Here is a 25,540-nt window from a genome sequence, read left to right on the forward strand (position 1 = left end):
TCTCTCCCTCTGTGTCTGTCTCTGTCTCTGTCTCTGGAGAAAACTGGCTGCTGATGTAGAAATGACACCAGATCTTTTCTATTCAAATGAACATCCCATCATAGAGTTCATGATTGAGGAGACGGCTGTATAGCCTGATGTGTAACATACCTGATTTGAGGAAAGTAGATTTCAAAGGGTTCAGAGGAAAGATAGGTAGTATGTAATGATCTGACACTTTATAGGGGAACTTATTCTAGGAGAAGCAGGAAACTCTGAGGGATGAAATTCCAAAGAGATGAACATAAATCTTTCTTAAAAGGAAAAAAAGTGAATTGCTTAAATATGCCTTTGTGATATCTGTAACAAGATGGCTCAGTAACAAAAGACCTGTCTCATTAGTACAAAAATAGGACATAGGGGCTATTATTTTCCATTATTCTCCCCATTTCACAGATGAGGAAACTGAAGCAAGTCAAAGGTTAAGTGAGCTGCCTAGGGTCATACAGCTAGTTAGTATCTGAAGTCTAATTCGAATTCAGGTTTTCCTGACTCCAGTTTCAGCTCTCTATCCATTCTTCCACTTAGCTGCCGTTCATAATGTCAAAATAGCAAGAAATGTGCCAAAGAAAATAAAAGAACAATAACAAAAGAGAGAGGAAAAATTTTCACAGGGAAAACCTTACCCAAAATGCACAGTGAAGTGACTCATGAAATGAGTAAGCAAAAAGAGGCCCTACTACAGTAAATACATAATGTGGGGTAATGCAATTAAGAGTAATCTTCAGAACTGGCATGGTTCCAGAGAGCAATGCCGCTGTCTTATTCTTTGTATCTCTAACAATGCTGTGCTTATGGTACATTGTCTCAAAATAAAAATTTGTTAAATGGGGGGTAAAGAGTAATTTTCAGAAGAAAGACTGCTACAATAGCACAAGAAAAGGACAATTTAGAAATCAGAGAGGAATGAACACAAGAATAGCCAGAGCAATTCAGCAAAAGAATTAAAGTATTGGCAGCATGGACACGAAATGAGATGCTGTTTATAAGTCTAGCTTCCCTCATTACCTTAGAATAACTAAAAATGCACCAGATAAATGAAAAGAAAAATTAAAACAACTGAAAGAAAGAAATGGAAAGAAATCTCCAGCAGAGAGACTGAAGTAATTAAAAGACAAATTAAACCTCCTAAGTCAGACAATAAATGGTATGAGAAAGCCACAGGAAAATTCCAGAGGAAGATAATGCAATAAACACAACTCAAATGCATGCAAAAGAATATGAATGGGCCATAAGACCTCCAAGAGTAGTTGGAAGACATAATAAAGGACAGTAAGAACTATCATTCGAACTACCTTCCTCCTTTCACTTTCCCTCTGCCTCCTCATTCTCTCCTTTCCTCCTTGGTAGACCTTCACAGTTTCCTATATACTGGATGGAGTCTCTGAGGATGCAGACTAGGATGTTCTGTTAAGGGGATATAGAAATCATTTTGCTTGCCACCTGAAGTATAAAGGGGGAAATTGGTGTAAGAAATTTTATTAGAATTTACTGACTATAGTAGGTGACCATTATGGCCAATTGCCACGGTGAATAAAGTGAAGCAGTATTTTATATCATTTTAAACTAGAAATTCTATTCGTTTAATTTTTTGTGTGTTTAATGAAACTGGCTTTTATTGTATTTTAAGCCTTGAGCTGAATCATTGAATTGGCCGAGTTTAAGCCTGACCCAGAATAAAGATAGGGAGTAAAATTAAAGATCTTACTGAAAAACACTGAAGGATAATCTGTCACCTACAACCAAAGGTCAAAAACCAGAGGAGATAAAACCAAATCTTAGATAAAAGCCAAAACCAAACCAAAACAAACCCAGAAAAATTACAAAAACAGAAGATATATCTACAAAAAATAAATGAACTCAAAAACAGGGAGCTGAAAAATAATCAAAGATTTACTGCAGAAAACCATGATGAAACAAATCCCCAGAATATTATATTACAGGATGGCCTAAAAGAATGTAAACTACTAGCTGTACTGGCACATGCCTGTAATCCTAGCTACTGGTGAGGCTGGGGCTGATGGACCTCTTCAGCTTAAGAGTTCTGTATTGTAGTATACGCTGATATGGTGTCTATACTAAACTTGGCATTAATATGGTGAGCCGCTGCTAGTAGAGGTGAACAGTTAGAGTTGACTAAGGAGAGGTGAGCTGTTTAATGTCTTAAACAGAGTATGTCAAAACTCCCATGCTAACTGGTAGTGGAAGATGGCCCATGAAATGGCTCCCACAATTCCAGCCTAAGCAAGGTAGGGATATCTTGTCTTTAAAATACATACATACATACATACACACACACACACACACACACACACACACACTTTGTTGTTGTTGTGGTTGTTGTTCTGTTGTCTTTCAGTCATGTCTGACTCTTCATGACCCCATTCTTGGCAAAGATACTGGAGTGGTTTGCTATTTCCTTCTTCAGCTCATTTTACAGATGAGGAACTGAGGCAAAAAGGGTTAAAGGCTAAGTGACTTACCTAGGGTCATAATCTAGTAAGTATCTGAAATAAAATTTGAACTCATAAAGATGAGTCTTCCTGATTCCAAGTCCAATGCTCTATCCACTGCACCACTTAGCTGCCCATCATGCATGCATACATACATATATTCTTTCTCATATACATACATATATGTATATATACATGTGTGTACACACGCATGTCCCTCATGTGTCTTTCTGGTGGATCTATATTCAGGGATACAGATATTCACACATATGTGTATATATGTATATATCCCAGAAATGCAGATCTAGAGAATCTATAGTACACTATCATAGAGGAATTCTAGCATTTTTCTAGAACTTTCAAGTCAAAGGGAGAATATTGCAAATGTCCATTAAAGGACAAAAATCTACTCTAGTCATCATTGCCTAGGACTACTCACCAACTATGAGAAATGAAAAAAATGGAAAATGAGATAATGAAAAGCAAAGGGAAATGTTCTGCACTCAAGGATAGTTTACCCTGCAAAATTAAGTATAATCCTACACATATAAAAGGGCTTTAAAATGTTTTATATTCCTTAAAAAAAAAAAACTTAGAGTTTTCCATAGTATTAGCAAAGGAAAATCAGTGAATAAAAGAAACTAAAGGAAAGTAAACAGATTTTAAAAGCTTAAGAGGACACAGTCATGATATACTATATAATGAAAGGGGGAAACAAGACATCATCCATTTGAGACCCTAGTTGGTCTAAAAGTCATTGAGGGACAAAAGAAAGCAAGCTCTGCACTTGTGTATTCAAAAAGAAGCACCTAGAGAAGGTAGTAAGACTAAGATGAAGAGATTCCATATTTCTTGAAAGTTGGGTACCACAGGTGAAGGTCACAAACACACAATTAATCAATGGGGATATGATGGACTCATGCAGCACACTCTTACATGGGTTGGTCAAAGGAAGATTTAAAAACAAAAGAATGACAGCATTAGAATAAAATAACTAGAGAAATAAACCGAAGTGTGGAGGGGAGAAAGCGTTCTCTGAATCAGAGAGGGAGCTCCTTTCTGTACCTGTCTCCCTTATTTATCATCATGACTCCCCTGGCCCCTTTCCCTCATGTGGATCTAGGCTTCCCTGAAGTGCCTGGTGTTTCAGCATTGTCTATCCCTTGTCTCCATCAAGACTTAAGTCCTAAGCATTGAATAAATGTTAGCTGAATTGAATTTTCTCAGTGTGGACAAATCTCATTTAGGAGGAAACTAATTGGATAGAGTTCAGTCTGGAGATCTGCTACTATTTGCTATCTCAGTGGCTAGAATGCTGGGCCTGAAGTCAGGAAGATTAGTCATCCGGCATTCAAATCCCGCAGCATGACCCTGGGCAAGTCACTTAATCCTGTTAATTAAGTCACTTAACCCTGATGGTTAATTGTCACAGTTCACTTAAATTCATGCAACATGATCTCAGCTCACAGATTATGTTGAAATAACAAATATTAGTTGAGCGAATTAATTTTTAGTCTGTTGAAAATAATGAAGCTTGAGTTATAAGAACTCTAATAATAGTACTAGTGTATGCAATGGGGCAACTTGGGGGGAATGTTTGATGCATGAGAATAGATGATTCCGGGTAATAAGAAGTTAAAGGGCACTGTTTGGCACCTCCAATAACTGTCAACTTTCCTAAGAAAACTAGGGAAGAGAATACACAAAATGCATTCTATTGCCAGAAATTTGCCAATCTCATCTGTATTTTGTTTCCATCAAGCATGATATTACCTAGCTGATTAGTTGGATTAAACCAAAGCATGATATAACTGCCAAAGTTTCAGTTAGTAAGAAAGAAAGAAATGGCCTGATAAATATCCATAGACTTTTTTTTTGCTTTTTTCTTTTTGGTGAGGCAATTGGGTCACACAGCTAGTAAGTGTCATGTGTCTGAGACTGGATTTGAACTCATGTCCTCCTGACTTCAAGGCCAGAGCTCTATCTTCTGCACCACCTAGTGCCCCTCCATAGACTTTTGCAGTCAATATATAAAAATACACAATTAAAATAAAAACAATTGCTCTTTCCTTAAGAGCTATAGGAATGAACTTATGTCCATGAAGAAAATAAATTGATCCTTATATTCAAATACAACTGAAAATCTTCTAAAAAGTTGTTTAAAAACATGAACTATGTTTAATACATGAAAAATGTGTCAGGCTTTTGTGCACAGCTAACTCAAACTCAGTCATTTCTTTATATGAAGCACAGAAGAGCTTGAAAACACTTTTTATTAAATTGGTGAAATATATTTATAATTTAATTTAAAGCATCAGGAATATGAATGCAAAGATCATGTTTTTCTTCATTTTTATTAACATTTGCATGTATTCACAGAAATCTTAAGTCCTCTCATCCCACCAGCATCCCTCCAGAAGATGATCTCACTTCTTATTCTACAAATAAGATTCAGACCATCCTGCTTGAACCCTTTTATAGTCGCATCTTCAAATCAATATTACTGTCCTCATTTCTATCTAAGGCAACTAGGTGGTGCAGTGAGTAGAGCACAGGGCCCAGAATCACAAACACTTGAGTTCAAATCCAGTCTCAGACACTAGCTGTGTGACCCTGGGCAAGTCACTTAACTCTACTTGCCTCAGTTTCCTCATCTGTAAAATGAGGTGGAGAAAGAAATGGCAAAACCACTCCAGTATCTTGGCCAAGTAAATCCCAAATGGGGGCCACAAAGAGTTGGACATGACTGAAACAACTCAACAACAACAAATTTCTATTTATCTCCTCTGACAATGTGTATACACAATAGCTCTATCTCTCAACTCCACTGATAGTCTTCTCTACTCTACTTTGCCAACAAACCAGAATGGCCATATCTCAGTCACTATCATCTCTGAACTGAACCAACTACCAAACCCAGAACACTGAAATAAATTCTTTAAACTGTTTATTATGCTAGAATTTTTATTTTCTCTTCCTGTGATTCCCAGTCTGTTTGCTGATCCCCAGTCTCCCAGTTCATCAATCCAACTTTGAGTTCATTCATCTTCAGACTTAGTTTCAATTTCCTAATCTGCCATGTTGAATTGTTCTTATTGGCCTAGAACCCCTTAAATCCTTGTTTCTATGGATAGAGTTCTCTACAACCATTCCACAGATGTTGAGCATTATAAAAAAAAAATTTCACAGAATTAAGCTTATGCTATTCAGTACACCTTTATGATAGAGAACCTTAGCTGGACTCTTTGCTTCTCAATAATGCTTAAGTTCTAACCCTCTGGTCTTCCCATCTCATTCCCAACAATAATTATTCCAAACCTTTTCTTTAGGTGGCATTGGGACATATGTAGTGAGCATGAGATCTGGAGTCAGTGACAGAATCCTATCTCTGTCTTATTAGTGGCTTTGGCCAAGCTGCTTCCTCTGTCTGGGTTTCAATTTCTTCATCTATAAATGACAGCATAGGGGTGAACTGGATAATTTGTAAGGTTCCTTCTAGCTTTAAATCTCACAAAGCTATTCCTTGTCTTTTCTCCTAACCACTCTTCCACCCTCATAGATAAAACAGATGACGGGATGGTGGTGGAGGGGGGAGGGTCACTTCACTGAGAGAAATGAGGTCATCTATAATGTATTCCTCAAAAACATTCCTCAAAGCAACATCTTCCCAGCATCATGAGCTCTCTCCTTCCTCCCTCTGGTCCTAGAAGAGATTACACTACTCCTCGTACCTTTGTATGAACTCCTGAACCCATCATTCATTCAAACATTTGCTATATACCTATGACTGTAGTGAACAGAGAACTGGCCTCAGTTCTCCAGGAACACCTCAGTTCACCTTACCTCTGACATGTACTAGATGTGTAACCCTGGACAATCCCTTAACTTCTCAGTGCTCTAGAGCTTCAGAGAAAGTGCTGATCTGCATTGGTAGATTATTTCCCCAAGCAGGAGTTTCTAATATCAATGAAAACACAGGCCCAGTCCCTCTTGGCTTGCTGTTGGGGGACATACAAGGCCTAGGTAAGATTTAGTCCCTTGCCTTCATAGATGGAGTATAATAAGGATAATATGCTAGGTATAGCTTTTTTCATCATGTTATACAAGTGCTATGGGCAGTATAAGGGAACCAAAGAAAGCTTCATGTAGGAGGCAGCATTTGAATTACATTGGAACTAAAAGAGGTGAAGAGATAACATTTTAGAAACAGGCTAAAGCATGAGCAAAGGTAAGGGGGCAGGAGATTACAGTGTGTGTTTGGGGTTTGCCTGGAGGATGGAGTACATTGAGGAGATCAATAAGGCTGCAAAGGTAGGCTAGTGCTAGATTGTGGAGGTTCTTGAATGTCTAAAAAGTTTGACTTTTACTGACAATTTTTGCTTTTTAATAAAAGGAATAGAATAACCAGATTTCTGCATAAGAAAGATGATTCTGAAAGTAGAATGAATGATGAATTGAAGGACAGAGTGGATACAGGAAGGTCTTATAGGAGATTAACGTAGTAGCTTAGTTGGATGGTAATGTGTCTCTACACAAGGTTGATGAGCATGGGACTAAAGATGAGGGGATAGCTACAAAAGACAAAATATGGATGCTTGGTAATTGATTAACTATGAGAGGCAAGAGTCAAAGATAATATCAAGGTTATGAACACAAGAGGATGGGTCAATGGTTGTGCAGTAGACAGAAACTGTAAAGTCAGAAAGAGGACTAAGTTTAGGCAGAAAGGTAATAAGGTCTGTTTTGGACATTTTGAGTTTGGCATAGCATTGGGGCATCAAGATGGAACTATCCTGTAGGTAGCTAAAGTTGGGGGTCTGGAGCTAAGAAGAGAGATCAGGCCTAGAGACAAATGTAGCACCTGAGCAAGCCCAGCTGGAAACAGTCCTTTAGACAAGAGCATCTTGTTGAAAAGGTTGAAAAGCACCGATGTGATTGCCTTTCCTAGTTGGTCAGAAGACAATATTATTCAAATCCAAGGCATTTAATGGGGCAGCATAGTAGCAATAATACTAATAAAACACTTTTTCCCTCATAAGCTTAGGCAAAGTCTTCCACAAACGGACACATCATTAGTAAGAAGAGTGAAAATATATAGGACTGTTCATAGAGAGGCACATACATAGGGAATATGGTGGCCAGGGTGCAGGTGTAGAGGCGCATACTTATAGAAGCATGTATGGCCCAAGAGCACATAGGGAGGAAATAGCTATATTTTCAGTGTAGCAGACAGAGCTGCTGATGTCTTCTGGAGATGGTATCATGCTGCTCCCACATGGCTGTCTCCCTGTTCATATTACAAGATACAGTCTCTGCACATCTCCAGTGGTTGTTGTTCCACTGGCCACACGATTCTGGGCTTCTCTGCTTCTAGCTTCTAATTTCAACTGGAGTCCTTAGCTGAGATACTCTCTCTTCCACAAAGGAGCTGAGTAGGCTATGCCATACTTTTAAAATTTCAAGCTGTAACACTTTCCTTTTTTTAGCTATTTTAGAAAGCAGAAGCGATTAATATATCTCACCATTGGGATACAGAAAAAAAAATTCCAAAAGAAAATCCTTTCCTAGTTTTTTTTTCAATCTTGAAAGTTGCTTTTTCCAGATCCTAAGCCAAGACAAGCTTTCTTCTCCAAAAGATTCCTTGCTCTAAGTACCAAGCTCTTTGGAATACAGAGGAAAACTGCTTCTAGCAAATTAGAAGGCTTAATTTTATTTTTTGAGCAACATTTTCTGGTAATTGAGAACCCTTTCAGAAACATTTCCATTCTCTCTAGCTTATTACTAGGGATTCTACATGGCTCTCTGTTGAATTTCTCATATAAAAACTACATGTCATCATCCATATATGGCAATAAATTGCCAAGGGCTATAGAATTTAGGGTCTAAAAATGTCTCAATTCTTCAACTCTTTGTCATCCCCATGCAAATGAGTAGAAGGAGAAAAACACTGGAACAATGACATCTACAACAAAATGAAGGCCAGCATAAAGTCATCTATCTTCTACCTAGCTACATTCAGGGCCTTCCATATGTATATGCCCCAGCAAATTATTTTCAGCTTTGAGGTTTGCTTCCATGATTCATTTATTTATTTATTTACTTTTTCAGTGAGACAATTGGGGTTGAGTGACTTGCCCAGGGTCACACGGCTAATGAGTGCTATATGTCTGTGGCTGGATTTGAACTTAGGTCCTTCTAACTCCAGGGCTGGTGCTCTACCACCACACTGCCTAGCTGCTCCCCCCACCCCCCTGGCTTCCATGATTTCTAAATAATCAATGTGAAAGCAAAGATTCATGCTGCTGGAGTAAATGAGTAATGTGTCAAAAAAGAAGAAAAGAGGGCCTAGAACATACTCTTGGGGAATACATGGGTCAAGAATACGAGCCAGTGAAAGTGACAGAGTAGAAGAAATATGAAACTGAAGTGTTTTTGAAGCCAAGGTAGGAGACAGTATCTAGTAATAGAGATTATTCAACAATATGAAAAGTTACAGAGGTCAAGGAGGATGAAAAGCCAAAAAAAAAAAAGTCATTGGATTTATGAAATCGGAGGTCACTGGTCACCTGAGAGGTGAAGCAAGGCAGCAAGCATTTATTAAGAGCTTACTACGTGCCAACCACTGTGCTAATCACTGAGTTTACATAAAAGCAAAAAAGACTTCCCTTCCCTCAAGGAGCTTACATTGTAATAGGAGAAAACATACAGAAAGGAGCTGAAAAGGGAGCTGGGGAAAGGTAAAGGTCATGGATGTGGTATTGAAGTCCAGAAAGTCAGAAGCAGAACAAGGAGAATGAAGGTTGGCTGGGCTGGGCTGGGCCCCTCCCCAAAATGGAGGCCCCAGGAGGAATTCACCAGTGGCACAAAGGGACTACCATGACAGAGAGATGTTCCAGGATAAGAAGGCCCAAGGCACTAAGGAAATTTCCTAGTACCATATTGGGGGACAGAAGCACAATTGTAAGAAGTCTGAGCAGTGAGGAAGTATACACACACACACACACACACACACACGCGCGCGCGCGCGTGTGTGTGTGTGTGTGTGTGTGTGTGTGTATGCATATGTAAATAAATCTCATGTATATGTAGCTTTTCCAAGAAAGTTACCAGTGAATAGTAGAAAAGTAATGGGACAATAGCTAAATGGAGTAGAAGAATCGAGGAAAGAATGTTTTCAGGATAAGGGAGACCTGACTACGTTTGTAGGCAGACAGAAAGGAAGAAGTGGGTATGGAGTTAAGACAAATGAAAGAGAGGAAAAATGAGTGCTAGAGGTAGGTCTTGAAGAAACTAAGGGAATGGAATGAAGGGCTTGTGTCAAGGGTTAAACTTAATGAGTGGGGTTATCTCTTTTATGACTTAAAGGGAAGAGAAAATAGAGACTGATCATACTGTGAAGTTTTGAGAAATGGAAGAAGGCAATGGAACCAATTAGATGGCCTCAATCTTTGCGGTGAACTAGGATACACCAGTTGCTGTAAGTGGAGGGAGAGGGTGGGATTTTAAGGAGTTTAGGAAGGCAAAATGTGTAGAGTAAAAGAATTACTGAGCAGCAAGAACAGCACATATGAGGACATGTGACAGATTTATAGTGGGTAAAGCAGAGTAAAAGAACAATGTTTGTACCTCATTGGTACTCTAATATCCAGAGACCTACAGAGTATAAAAATGCTATAGGGCAGGAAATGAACAAGATCTGTTTGCGGAAAAAGCTGTGGTCTATACCATTGGAAAGAATAATGACAAAATTGAGATCTCAGATCCACGGAAGTATCGAAGTGACCAGGTTGACTCAATTTATATATATGTAGTTTTCCTCCATTAGGATATAAACTGTAAGGATAGGGACTGTCCTGACACTCTGACTACCTTTATTTGTACCTCTGACACATAATACTTAATAAGTAAGTCCTTTCTCTCTCTCTCTCTCACACATGCACAAAAACACACCTCCTTCATAGGATCATATATTTATAGCTGGAAGAGATCTCAGAGGTCATTTAGTCCAAACCCTTAATTTTACAGATGAAGAAACTACAACCCAAAGAGGTAAACAGTGACTTTCCCAAGGTGTCAGTTGCCTCAAACTCAACATGGTTAATATTGAATCTAACTTTGCTCTCATGTTGGTTCCCTTACTCAACCATCCCATTTTCATGACATTTCATGCCCATTCTTCCAGTTTCTCCAGCTAGAAAGCTAGAAGACCTCTTCCACTTTTCCTTTAGTTCTTATCTGCAATATCACCAAATCTGATTATTTAGTCTTTTGAAACGAGTCCTGGATTCACCCTTTACTTTCTATTCTCACTGCTACCATCTTGCCACTTCTTGCTTGGATTCAATTGCTATGCTAGCCTTCTAGCTAAAACTGGGTAGAGACTCCCTACTCTCAGTCTCTCACTTCTCCAATCCATTTTGTATAGTGCAATATTAGTTTTCCTAAAACAACACCTTTTATTTTTCCTTTTATTTTTTTGAGGCAATTGGGGTTAAGTGACTTGCCCAGGGTAACACAGCTAGTAAGTATCTGAGGCCAGATTTAAACTCTGGTCCTCCTGAATCCAGAGGCAGTACTCCATCCACTGTGCCAACTAGCTACCACAAAACAACATATTCTTAATGTCAATCCTCTGACCAAAAAACTATTACCTATATTGCCAGTACTAGATCATCTAAACTTTTCCTCCTGGCTTTCAAGGTTCTCTACAATAAGGCTCTACTTACCTCCACTCTACCTATTGAATATCCACCCCTTCTTCCCAACTAGATTTCAACACTCACTTTGCTTTGACCAGAAAATGAAGGCCATCATACTATTGCCTCACATTGTTCATACTCATTCCTACCTCTGATTTTGTCAATCTCATTTTCCTTGTCTGAAATCCCTTTCCTGCTATATTCAATTTATACAAATTCTACCTATCATGGGGACAAAAAATTGGAAACCAAGAGGGGGCCCATCAATTGAGAAATGGCTGAAAAAGTTATGATATATAAATGAATGCGATGGAATACTATTGTACTATAATAAATGATAAAGGGGATGCTTTCAGAGAAATCTAGGATAATATGTATGTACTGATGCAAAGTGAAGTGAGCATAACCAGGAGAACAATTTACAATAATAGCAATATTGTAAGGGCAAATAACTTTGAAAAACTTAGGAACTCTTTTGAACACAATTATCATTTGCCATTGAAGATGACTCATGAACTCATGATGAAACATGTTATGCACCTCTGGATGAATTAGCTGACAGATTCAGAGTGCAGACTGAATTATACATATATAAATGCATACACACATATGGTATGTATGCATGTTATATACGCACATTTATATATTGGAACATAGTTAATGGGGGAATTTATTTTGCTCGATTATACACATTTGCATTGGGTTTTTTCTTACTTCATCAATGGGTGGAGAACAGGAAAGTAAGAGGGAGAGAATTCAGAACTGAAAAATAAAATTGAATTAAAAAAATAAATTCAATCTAGCCTTCAAGGTCCAACTCAAATTGTACCTTCTCTGTGATGTCTTTTCTAACCATTCAAGTCCACACAGATCCTTCTCATCTCCCTATACCTAATGAAATTGAAGTTAGTACTAAACAGTTTATCACTGATTTCACATGTATGAGGGTGGGGCCTATAATTTTCATACTTCTGTATCCATTACAGCACTTAACAAAAAGTTAAGCACATAGTAGGCAAACTAATAAATATTTGAGCAGTTGATTAATTGTGCATCCTACCATAATCCACTGGGAGAATTAGGGCAGTGCTCATCTTTTTTTTTGGGGGGAGGGGTGTAAAACCTCTTATACTTACCTCATGAGGCTGCTAGCAGAATCAATTGAGATAAATGCTATCTATGCAAACCTTTAAAATGCTTAAAACTCATAATTCTCTAACCTTAACTTGTGAAAAAAAAATCTTGCAAGTTCACTACCAATGAACTACTTTAAATCCAGAGATGGGGCAGAAAGCTCTTGAACTAATACCAATAGGCAATTCAAGATTAGTCTAATATCAACTTGGTATATAAGCCAACAACTTGATTTAGACAGTGAAGCAAACTAGTCAGCAGAAGATTCTATAAAGAAAGCACATACTTTACAAAGTCTATTCTTTCAGATGAGCTAACTTATGGTTTATGCAGTGAAGGGACTGTGGCATAATGATAGAGAACTGGCCTTACAGTCAGGAAGACCTTGGTTAATATTTTTTACTTAAAAGGTTTGCTATCTATTTAGTTTATTTTAAACAGTGTAACATGGAAAATTCTGTGTCCAAAATATATTCTTCACTGTGACAGATAAGAGAAAAACAAACAAAAGTAAAGATAATTGCAACTAAATTGTATTCTATAAATACCATGAAAGGAATTTCACCCTATGTTTGGACACATTTCTACAAAATTTTTAATTACTCTGAATCCTCACTGTATTATCTAATAAATCTCAGTATGAACACATTCTCAGCAAAATGAAAGAAAAATGAACCCTGTACTCTGCGGTATAAAAAACTTTGATAGGCTAAGTAAATAAGGAAATTAATCTTTGGGCAGAAGTTGCTACTTATTTTCTTCTGTACTCTATAACCATTATTGTTTCATGGGCCAGTGCATTTTCACATAACTTATTTCCATAATTATTTATTTGGAAGGTTGGCTATAAATATTTTAAAATAATAAATATAAATATTTCTTTCATATTTAAAGGGTATATAACCAATGTGCCCTCCATGGGATTGAAAAGATAAAAAGATCTTGCTTCTCTTAGTCATGCTTTAGAAAGTCACACTGAAAGGCAATGTGACATAACAGAAAGCACCTGGGACTTGAGTGAGGAGACCTGAGTTACAAACCAGGTTATTTAGCTGTGTATCAAGGAAAGCCATCTAACCACTGACTTTTATCTCACCTATAAAATGGAGATAATAACACTTGCACCATCAACCTCATAGCATTGTTAGGAATAAATATTGCTGTTAGAAAGCTACACAATGACTGAGGTTCTCTTACGCATGTTGATTTTCAGCACACAGGTGTTGAGACTCCAAGGTATGTGGCTGAGCACCACACAATAACACTGAAATTGCTATGTACTCTCCCTCACTACTTCCCACTTCTTTCTTTGTATAAATTTAAATCAAGTCATGACATCGCTTTCCTGATGTCATTGGTCCTCTTGGAAAGCAAAGGACAAACAACAGCTATATGTGGGCCTAGAAGAAACTTTTGTTCCAAACTACCATCCTAGGAAACTTTCCACTTCTTGAAAGCCTCTAACAACCTGGTAGCTCCAATTCAAATATAATTTTTGAGATCGCCAAAATGAAGTTGAATCGGGCAACTGAAGAACCAATAATGGTTCCAGGGAACAGATAATACCCCACCCTGGCTTCTACTCACACAAGACAGGGAATAGGAAGGCAGAATATTGTCTACATTGTCAGACCGATCACTGCATAAGCTGACATTTTCCCCTTTGTTGCAATAGAACATTCAAAACAACAACGGGAGAACGAACTACTACAGTGTCAGTGCCCTACTATACCCCCTAGCTGTCACTTCATGTACGATTTAAATTTTATATTGAACCTTAAACTAAGTAAACTTTTAAGCTGATAGTTAAAATTTGATGGGTCCATTACTTTATCCCTTTGGCACTCTTTCTGCTTCCTACGCACCCATGCCTTTGCATTCTTTGCAATTATTCTGTTTTCTTATAGATCCTTCGAAGAGGGTATTTCCAACATTCTCAAGGCCTTCTTTCACTCTCTAGAGTACAAGTGTATCTCTTGGGGTGTCTGTCATTTCTCATCTTGACTGACCCATCTCCTTTTCTAGTTATCATACACTCACACACATATATCTCCTTGAATTTTGTGCCACTTCTGCATGTCTATTATTGCTAATTTTGTTATGAAAGTAATTAAAGAAAAATTATCATAAAGTACTTTGTAAATTTTGTAAAAGTATCAAAATCAATCTGGAGAGGTTACCTTATTCATATAACTAAAATTACATTTCATTTTTAAAATAAGTTTTATTGGGCCTTATTGTTTTGACATCAGTCATTTCTGCATACGCCATTCCCCAAAAGACTTTTTTCAGTGACTACTTGCCATTCCCCTTAACCTTTTCCCATATCCGCTAATGCTAGAAATAATGACTGAAGTAATTCCCAACCTCTGCAAGAAAGAGATTTGAATATCAGGTGTGCTAGGACACATAATGCATACTACTATGCTATTATCATGGCAGTAAGGTGCCATAATTCTCCTCTCCTATATGGCACATTAGAGGCAGTATGTGCTACTAAGCTCTATGGCCCCAAGGCTTAGTACTAGAACCCACTTTTCATTTGAGAGAGAAACTGAAAATAAGTAACTAGAAAGGGATGGAGTACACTCAAAACATTTCCATATGAAGAGGATCAGATGGGTGGTACAGTTAGTTAAAAATCTAACATGGTCTAGGCATTTTTCTAACAAGCCATAGCTCTTCTGTATTTAAATAGGCAAGGATGTGGTGAGAAAGTCTAAGTCTGGAGTGAAAACAAATAACCTCTGAGTCTGCTCCTAGTGAACTAGGACTGAACTTGGTCCCACTTAGCTATCAGTTACAAGTGTATTATTGAATTTTAGGTTTCAACAATGTGACAAAGTAAATGTGAAAAAAGAGTATTAGGCATTATTTAGAAAAAAGATGAAAGACTCTTGGAATAGTAATCACTATAATCTTACCATATTACTCTCAATTTTTTATATTTTTATTTATATCAGGATATTATATAGTCTTCAATCCACTAAGAGAATCATTTTAGCATGTGTATTTAAAGCATTAACAAAATAAAAGTATTTCACAAAAGAAGTCAATGTTACAGTACTACTGAAATGAGGCATAGAATAATTATACATTTGTAGGTTATAAACATAATACATTCATTTAAAGAATAAACATTTAATGCAAATAACATTTTGGTTAAAATAAATATCATGGTAAATGTTAACGGCAACACCTACAGTACATGGATACTAGAAAGGTGTTTTGTAATAGATACTACTTAGAAAGGTAAGGCATTCATGAAATGGTTTTTTAATAATTTTTACCAAATTGACAATCATCACGTACTACTGAGCACTGTATTTAAATAGGGGCATGCTTCATTCACCCTTTGTAAACTTTTGTATATGAAAATCAAATTTTTATTCTCTGGGTAACCTACCACATCTAAGTGTTAGAATCAGATGTACTTTTCATTTTATTGCTTCTGAAATCAATTTAACTGATTAGTTTAGTCAATATAACAGTTTAATCATAAACTGAAATATAAAGAGAACATTTCGTAGGCATGTTTAGAAAGTCAACCAACTCATAATCATCTTCATAATTTCTTGGAAATGATCCCTTTGAAAATTAAAATTTGACTTTTAACACAGTGGTTTCTTCAGAAAAATAATATGCACATATAAGTCAAAATAATTATACAATCTATGAAACACATAGCTTCAATATATATAAAGTGTGGTAAGGGTCTTCCTTGAGCATTATCTTCTTCCCCAATATGGTCTGCTAGCAGACACATATATTAAGAATGGCCAACTCTTTCTGTACAAGGCACAATGGATAGTTAAGCTCATGAATTTTAGACCCGTGTGTTTTTAAAAGACTGCAGGAAGGGAAAAGCATCCTGTTCCAACAAGAGAACACTTCACCTTAATCACTTTTACAGCAACATTAAAATGAATATGACACCAATGGTCAACTCAAATGATTCAGTTCATAATTCTGCAGATACATTGCCATGGATGCTTAAAAGTGTAGTCAGGGCAAAAGAAATAAATTACATTTAGTTTCAGGGTAAAGGACAAGTAGTTTTTTTTCTCCATATTAAAATTAATATGTCAGAACTCCAAATGTCATAGACTACTTTTAGAAAGATAAAATCATTTTGTATCATGAATACTTTATGGATTTTGAAGTTTAAAAATTGATTGAAAACTTGTCTGTATGGTTCAGATTTTCACATATTTGTAAGGCAAAGCATATTAAAAATGATGGGCAAGATTGTCTTCTAGTATATTTCCTTGTTGCATGAGAAGCTTCCATGTTAACAATACAATCTACTCCAGTGTTTTATAGTAGAATTATCTCTTTGTGATGACTAAACTTAACATTCTCTTTTGGCTCAAAAATTCTACTCAAGGCACTGGGTATAACTGTCAAATGCACATGAGATCAAAGACATACTAAAACAGTACTTAACTACAGGTGCTTTATACTCTGTAGATTTCTTTAACCTAAAAGAAGCTTTTAATTGTGTGTTATCTTCACATGTAAAGGACAGAACACAGGACTTCTCTTGAATCTTCTCAACAAAAATGATGATCTCACAAAAATCTGAGTTGATGTAATGACCTACTTTTATAGCTTTAAACATATGCTAAAACACTATCTCAATATTCAAATAAGTGAAGCTGTTTGCATCAACATCCACAGGTGCATTATAAAACATGTCCTTTCTTCCTCGCCACCAAAACAAAATAATCACCTATACATACACAGTGACCAATATCTTAAAAAGTAAAAGAACATATACCAAACTTTCTATTCAATTCAAGAAAATTACTGGTAACCTGAATGTACTTAAAAAGGGTATCATCAGCATGTACTCTGCACAATTGAAACATTAATGAATAAAATGAAAATTTAAAAATATAAATAAGAAAGCAACTGTTGCAGAATATAAAAAATACTTCTGAAAGGGACAGATCTTACACATCACGAAATATAGGAATAAAAACATATGCTTACATTATAGTGCACAATTATATCTTGTCATTGGGTTTATGAATTAAATGTATTTAAATTGATAAAGGAATTCAAATATAGTACTGCAAAGTCATTCAAAGAAATAGTTTTAAAATGTACAAACAACAATAAAAACACACAGAAGCCTTGGGCAACGTGCAAATTTTAAAATGAATATCACACCAGCCAAACAAATCCTTAACCATTTTTTTATGGATTCATTTATGCCATTTTAACGAAACGAAAAGATAAGAATATACATAAACTCATCAGTGTCCAACTCACATTTTCCCCAAAAACTTTCACATTTCAGAGCTATATGTTTAATGCATGAGCTGAGACATTACAAATGTTCAAATAGTTTTGTCTACATTCAGAAGTTAATTTCAAAACTGCAAAACATTAAGAACTAAAACATACACCTCCAACTTTTAAAAATTACACAATTATTTAGAAGTTCACAATCATGTTTATCTATGAATGATGAAACAATAGATGAAACACATGCTTAGAGATTTTGGTAATAAATCTAATATGACATGTGCCAAGCTCCACCATCAGTATTTTGGCACTTGATGTGGATTTGAACACAATTTTATCAGTAGGAAAAATAAAAAATGTTTTGAAAACACTTAACCACTCCAAATTGTAAATTTCTTTTACTTTCCAATTCTAATATTAAAATTTCCTTATTCCCAGAATAATTTTTGTGTAGGTAAGGGAAAATTTGAATTGGTACGAAATGAAACTGATATGAAAACTGGTTAAGGATTCAAAGCATATCAGTCAGCTCTGAAAAACTATACTTAGCATACAGACAACAGAGGGGAGGTATGATCTGCACAAATATACTTGAACATTTTCTGGTTCTATTCTTCATGATCTGCCACGTGCTTAGCTGCTTGCAGTACATGCGTGCATCCGTTTAGCTACATCATAAACATAGGTTATATCTGGTCGCTTCTCTGGATCTGGGTTGATGCACATATTTACTAACTGTCGTAACTGGAAAAAAATGATAAAAAAAATCTTAAAACCAAAACAACGTTAGACACCAGTACTATAGTGATGAGATGCTTATTGTGAGAAACTATGTATACTTACAGTTTTATTCTGAAAAAGCACTATGTCTAAGGACAGACATTTGATTAGGTATATAAAATTCTAAAGTTTCATTCAATGACATTTTACATTTATACAATAAAAATTTGTAAACATGCAAAGTACATATTTTTCTAAATGCAGACTAGATACCACTACTAAAATAGGTATTTCTCAAAGAAGGTTGATCCTTATGTCACAATCACTACAAACTTTAGAATTTCAAGTATCGTGCTCTACATTGAACATTTGAAAACATTTATTCGGTTTAAAAGCTATACAAGATTTATTAGAACATATGACTAAATACCTGTATAAGATGAAGGTTAAGCTCAGAACAAAAAGGAAACTATATACAATGATTTCAACTATGTAAAGGCAGGTAGTAGCAAACATCAACAAAACTCAGAAATTCAGTTGACAACTTTGGTACAACCTTGTTAAATTAATCAAAGAATTGTAGAATTGTAGAATCAGAAGGAACCCCAGTAGCTTGAACACACAAAAAAGAATCCCCATCATAAAGAGCCAACAAGTGGTCATCTAGGCTTTGCCTGAAGACATCCAGTGAGGTCTCAGACACCTCATATTTCACTTTTGGATAGACTTCATTGTTAAAAAGTTTTCATGATATCAAACTTAAATTTGCCTCTGTTTGGCTTCTTCTCCAGACTAAACATCTCTAATTTTTTTTTCAAATGGTTCTCTTCTAACTTAGGATCCTTCACTATACAGGCTGCTCTCATCTGGATGCTCTTCATCTTATCAATTTTTTTCCCCTTAGAACTCACTGTAATATTACATATGTGGTCAGATCAGGGCAAAATATCACTATATGAATATCACCTCCTTATTCCTTTAAGCTACATATCTCTCAGTACAGACCTCCTTCACTTTTTTTGACTGTCATGTCACACTGTTGACTCATATTGGATTTGTGATCCACTATAATCCTTGGCATTTTCTCAAACAGTTCTTTAACTATGCGTCTCCTAACTTGTATTTGTGAAGCTTATTTCTGAACTCAACAAACATAAGAGTATATTCATCTCTATGAAATTTCATAAGAACAACTTAACTTATCAAACGCCTTGCTAAAATCTTGGTTAAAGATTTCTCTTGACCTACTTGCTTAGTAACTGTTAAAAAAAAAAAAGGAAATAAGGTTTGATTGGCATGACCTGTTCTTGCTGAAGTCATGCTGATTGTCTGTGATCACCACTTCCTTTTCTAGATGCTCATTAATCACCTCTTTAATAACCCATTCGAGAATTCTGCCAAAAATCAAGGTCAAGGAAATCGGCATTAGTTTGCAGATTCTTGTCTCTGTCTCTATCTTTGAAAGAGGAGCTAGGTGGTACAGTGGCTAGAACATGGGACTGGAAGACAGAAAGACCAGAACTGAAATCCAGCCTCAGATACCTGCTAGCTGTGTGACCCTGGGCAAGTCACTTAACCTCTATTTGCCTCTGTTTCCACATGTATAAAACCAGTACCTTCCAGGGTTTTTGTGAGAGTCAAACCAGATATCTGTAATTCCTCTCTACTGTAAATACAGTGAATCTCTAATTTATAAACATGCTGTTTTTCAAAAGGTTGAACATAAGTCAGTTATTTGAAACCCGGAGGATAAATTCATATAAAAATGAAGTTACATTTGGTGGCTGGGTTATCTGGCTAGGCCACAAAATACACTGTAAAAGTGTTAGCTATTATTATTATCATTATTACATCAGACTATCACTTCCTCATCCTCCTCCAATATCTTCTCTATCCTCCATGGACTTTCAAATATCACTGACAGCAGCTCAGAAATCATAGACAATCAGTTCTCTGAGTATCTGAGGACAAAGTTTAGCGGGACCAGAGGACCTGAATTCACAAGGACCACTAGATATGCTTTTAATTAATTAATTAATTTATATTAACTATCAATCTCAATTTGACATTTTTATTCTATCCTTTCCTGGGCAAATACCATTCTATCTATTGTTAGTTATCAATAATCTAACCAATACAAGTTACAAGTTTTGATTTTTCCTTGACCTCCTATTTTCTCTAATATGGCTCCCATAAAAAAACCCACTCCTTTTTGTTTTCCTTACCTTTACACACTTCATGTTGAGCTTTAGCATTTCAGACACTATTCTTAAATTATCATGACATGATTTCTCTCTTATCTGTCCTTACTTCCAACATTTATTTATCTCTCAAAAAAAAATAACAAAAATAAACTAGTTGGTTGGTGAGCTCTTTGGTTCTTCATTATCAGAATTATTTCCCTTTGTATCATCATAAATTCATCCTTGAGAGTTTTCTATCCCCAGCAGAATTTCAATTCATGAGATCCAATCTATTTTCCCCTTTGATGGCTTTAAAATATGCTTTTCTTCCACTTCTAGGCTGCATGTCAGTGGTCACTGTTCCCCAAGGTAGGTAACATTGACACCTAGCTACCAGTTCTTCTTAGTAAGAATCAGATCCAGATTAAAATTTCCCCTTGTTGATCTCCCACCTTTGAAGAATAAAATTAAGGCAGATCAAGAATTTATTCTTTGCTGTTCTTTTGGCAGAGAGTGCGATAGCACAACAAGATCTAGACAGCTGAGCTCCTTTATCATTACAGTATATCTCTATGTCATACTTTTTATCTATTTCCCAAACTTAACACCTACTTCCAGATGGTCTATTGTAAACTCTGACGACAAGATTGCTTCTGTTTTTCCCTCTCCATCATGCTTTTTCCTTCTAGCTCTTGGATTTCTCCATGAGTATAGCTTTTTTTTTTTTTGTGAGGCAATTAGGGTTAAATGACTTGCCCAGACTCCCACAGCTAGTAAGTATTAAGTGTATGAGGCTGGATTTGAACTCAGGTCCTCCTGACTCCAAGGCCAGAGCTCTATTCACTGTGCCACCTAGCTGCCCTGAGGACAGCTTTTTAATATGCTCCCTACAACCTCACACCTTACTGCTATTTCTTTTGAATAAAGTGCACCAATCCAGAGGCATATTTCAGTCAAAAGTTTCATCCACCAAGTCTCATTGATATTTATAAGCTCAAAATTTGCTCCTTGCATTATAGCCTCTATGAAGAGTCTTTCTTCATCAATCTTTTGCTTCAATATTACAGTCACATTTTCTTTTTTTAAATGCTGTATGGTGATGGGAGTTGAGTTTTTTGTTGCTTTTTTATTCTGATTGACTAAAAAATCTCCCAAACAAAACCAATTAAATGATTGTATATTTGTGAACCTGTCTCATATATATGCATCGCATTGAGTAGAAAATGTCTAAGGTCCCATTAACTTTAAATCTATTTATAATTATCTAGTCTAATCCCCTTCATCTTAAAGGATGAGAACTATGGCCCAGGGATGAGAAAAAGTCCAAAGTTACATAGATAGTAAGCAGCAGAACCAGAATTCAAAACCAGGTCTTCAAAGTTCAAATGCAACACTTTCTCCACCAGACCATTGGATGCCAATTAATTCTCCACATAGAAGTGATGAATTTCTTACCATCCATTACATCTGGAAAATAATCCATACCTCCTCATTGAAACCCCTCTTTCAATTCAATCTTTAATAATGGATTAACAGGAATCCCATATAATAGTCATTCAGATAAAAAAAAAGACAACAAAAGAAATTTATACACTGAAAATATCATAATTATGTCCTTGGGCTCTTCCTGATATGTGACCATTTTAAGGAAGAACTGTATTATAAATTAAAAGTTGTTGGTATTTTAGTAGCTAAATTCTATATCTGGAGTCCAAGATTGACCTACTTTATATTTAACTCCTCTCTAAAGTAAATATAGTGAATCTCTAATTTATAAACATGCTATTTTTCAAAAGGTTGAATATAAGTCAGTTATTTCAAACCCAGAGGATAAATTCATATAAAAACAAAGTTACATTTCGTGGCTGGGTTATCTGGCTAGGCCACAAAAGGCTTCTTTTAACTATAATCTACAATGGAGATGAGGTGAATCTGGCAGTTATTCATAGATATTGAGTCAAAATTCAGGTGTTGCAGGTAACTACTAATTGTAGAGCTCAGTCAAGGATGGCTTTCAGTCAAAGATAGGAAAGAGGGGAGCCTGAACCAGAAGGGCAAAGACTAGGAGGCACACTGAAATGGAAGACATGAGGGAATAAATAAATAACAGAGAGGACTACTCATTGACCTGAGTAGAGGCAGTAAGACAGGTACAAGTTCAGATTAAGGCAGAATGCTTCAACCTTCAAAGGGCCCAGCTTCTGAAGGGGTCTCAGGTTCTGTGTATGTTGTTTTTTGCTTCTTCACAAGAAGAATTTAATTCAATAAGCATCTCTGAAATGCCTCTTACATATCCATGGCCTCATGGGGCCATAAAGACAAGAACAAAGGAGTTTCTTCCTTCAAGAGGCCTACATTCTATCAGGGGAAACATATGTACACAAATAAGAAGATTCAAAACACATAGAAAATAAATATAAAGAAATTTCAAATATTTGAAGGGCTGTTTTTTGAAAGAAGAATTAGACCTGATCTCCTTGTTCCCAGGGTGCAGAAACAGGAGCGATATGTAAAGGCTGAAGGTTTAGGATTGCTATAAAATTACAACATTATTCCAAATAACAATTACTCACTTTAAGGTTTACAAAGCACCTTCCTTGTTAAAGCCTTGTGCAGCAGGAAAACATAAGGAAAAACATCAAAACATGAGAATTATAAATGAGTGTCATGAGATGCCTGGGAAAGAGGTGGAAAACATCAAGTAACACTGACTATACTAGCATGTGTAGAGAGCATTGCTATACATCTGCAGTGGACTAGATGGCTTCTGAGAACATCTTCAAGCTTTAATATTCTGTAAACAGCAATATAGTTCAATCCTCTTTTTCAAGAAGAAACTGAAGCTCAAAGATTAGAGATTAAATGACCCATTTAAGAAAATGGAGGAGCAAAGCATAATCTCCCTTGAGGTGGGAGAAAGGAAGAATTGGGGTAGATATTTTAGGACAGACAGTTCTCTCTGTTCATCTCTATGCAGTGGAAGCTGTTTGAGATAACTTGAGTGGTTTGACGTCTGCACATAGAAGTGTGAAAGAAGAGGGACAAAGAAGAAGGCTTTAGGGGCAACTTTTGCCTGGAGGGGGAAGAGTAATTTGGGAAATTTTGAACTTGGATATTTATAACTGAGTTTAAATTTGGGCTCAGACACTTACTAGCTGTGTGATCCTGGGCAAGTCACTTAACTTCTCTTTGCCTTAATCTACTGGAGAAGGAAATGGCAAACCACTTCAGTAACTTTGCCAAGAAAACCCGATATGGGGATCATGAAAAGTCAGACACTACTGAACGACTGAACAACAACAAATTTATAACTTGGATAGTGGCCTTTATAACTTGGGTAATGTTCTAGGGAATAAATATGGGATATTCATGGTTACCTTTAAAATTTTATCAACTACAAGATATGGTTAGTTATATCTACAAGTTTCCTAAATTACTACAGGTATTATATGAATATTTCTCTCTTAGAGATAAGCAGGATGCGATAAGTAGGGAATTTTCTCTGGTTGTCCTCTATGCCTGGAACTCTCTCCTTCTTCTGCACCCACTACTGATTTTCCTGGTTTCTTTTAGTCCCAACTAAAATCCCACCTTCTACAGGAAACCTTCTCTAATATCTCTTCATTCCAGGGCTTTCCCTCTTTTAATGATCTCTTATTTAACCTGTGTATATAGCTTGCTTTGTATATATTTGTTTTCATGATGTCTTCCCCATCAGATTACAAGTTACCTGTGGGCAAGGACCGTCTTTTCTCTTTCTCTCTTTTTGTATCCCCACAGTTTAACACAGTGCCTGGCATATAGTAGGCATTTAATAAATGTTTATTCATTTATTGGTATCTGTTGGCTATGTTGAAGAAATAAGCAGAAATTATTTTAAAATATTCTTCAGTACCAATTTTAAAACTTCTATTTGCTTCACTGTATCTACATAAAGCAAGTATTTTTTTTTCCAAAAATCCAATTTAAAATAATATAAGTATCTCACAGAGTACAAGGAACACAAATCTGTTCCTGAAAGCAGCGTGTAAACTGAATTTTGTAAATAGACTCACATTTTAGTGCACCAAAGGAATTTTATGTTTAAAAGAATACTACAACTTCTTTGCAATAAAATTATTTTTAATTCAATTCCATTTAACAAATTCTAATGTACGAGGTGAGGAAAAGAGGGATATTTATTACTCTCCCAAGCCAAGGATGTAATCACAGAAGTGCAAAGTGTTTACATTTTGTATTCCTTAAGAAGCATGAAAAAAGTTTCCTTGATTGCAATGGAAGGGGAAGCAGACAATTTGCCAGTGTTGTCAAAGACTAGCCTTATCCCTGGTGGCTCTTAAAAAGGTAGTTTGCCAACTCTGCCATGAATTAAGGTGGGAATCAACAGTCCAGGCAGGAAGTAACTTTCTGGAATGTGGAATGTAAATGACCCCTACACTTCCACCAGAGGGTAGCAGGAAGGGGTAGGGGATTTCTCTTTATTTCTTCTTTCCCAATGGCCATAGCACTTTTCAGTGAAGCTGGTGGACCAGAAGGAGACACCCCATCCAGCAGGGAGCACAGAGAAATTGCTAATGCAGTCCGAGCAGAAAAAGTTTCTGGGGGTCTGAAAATGAAAAAGACCTAACTACAAATTTGCGAGAGAACTAGCCCTCCTGGTAGTCACGAGTTGAGCTGAGACCAGCTAGGCAACATGCCTAGCAGAGATACTACACCTAGAGAGGGAGAAAAGCACAAGGATCACACATGAAGAGCAAGGCCAAAAATTAAAAAGAAAAAGCATTCCAGGTCTAGTTTTCTTAAAATATTGAAATTTAAAAAAAAAACAAACTAAAATGTATCTGTGGAACACTCTTTTATGACTTCATAAAAGAGAACATTTTCTTCTTCAATACCAATTCACTGCTTTTTAAGATGTTAACAGTCTTCTTCAAAATAAATGTCTGTTATAATATAAATCCTGCCAAAAGCAAGTAGAAAACAAAAAATCAGCTTCATGATTTCTATGTCCCCCTCTGCCAAATACTGTCATATAATGTGTATTACTTATGTATTTTTA

The 25,540-nt window shown here is 36.2% G+C and overlaps 1 protein-coding gene across 6 annotated transcripts in view; it reads right to left on the minus strand.

Annotated features, from left to right (window-relative positions):
• NEK7 (NIMA related kinase 7) overlaps nucleotides 1-25,540 on the minus strand; it is a 200,627-nt gene that overhangs the window by 2,675 nt on the left and 172,412 nt on the right. For 2 of the 6 annotated variants that reach the window (XM_020971722.2, XM_020971726.2), the window contains one exon: nucleotides 17,513-18,322. The exons of the other annotated variants lie outside the window; for them this stretch is intronic. In XM_020971722.2, the coding sequence (XP_020827381.1) occupies nucleotides 18,212-18,322 (111 nt within the window). In that variant the 3' untranslated portion in view covers nucleotides 17,513-18,211. Of the gene's footprint in view, nucleotides 1-17,512; nucleotides 18,323-25,540 lie in introns of those variants that run through there. 6 annotated transcript variants of the gene reach the window in all.

This window comes from Phascolarctos cinereus, unplaced genomic scaffold (genome assembly GCF_003287225.1).
Source record: "Phascolarctos cinereus isolate Bilbo 61053 unplaced genomic scaffold, phaCin_HiC Scaffold_5;HRSCAF=322, whole genome shotgun sequence".
In the NCBI taxonomy this organism is placed as follows: Eukaryota; Metazoa; Chordata; class Mammalia; order Diprotodontia; family Phascolarctidae; genus Phascolarctos; species Phascolarctos cinereus.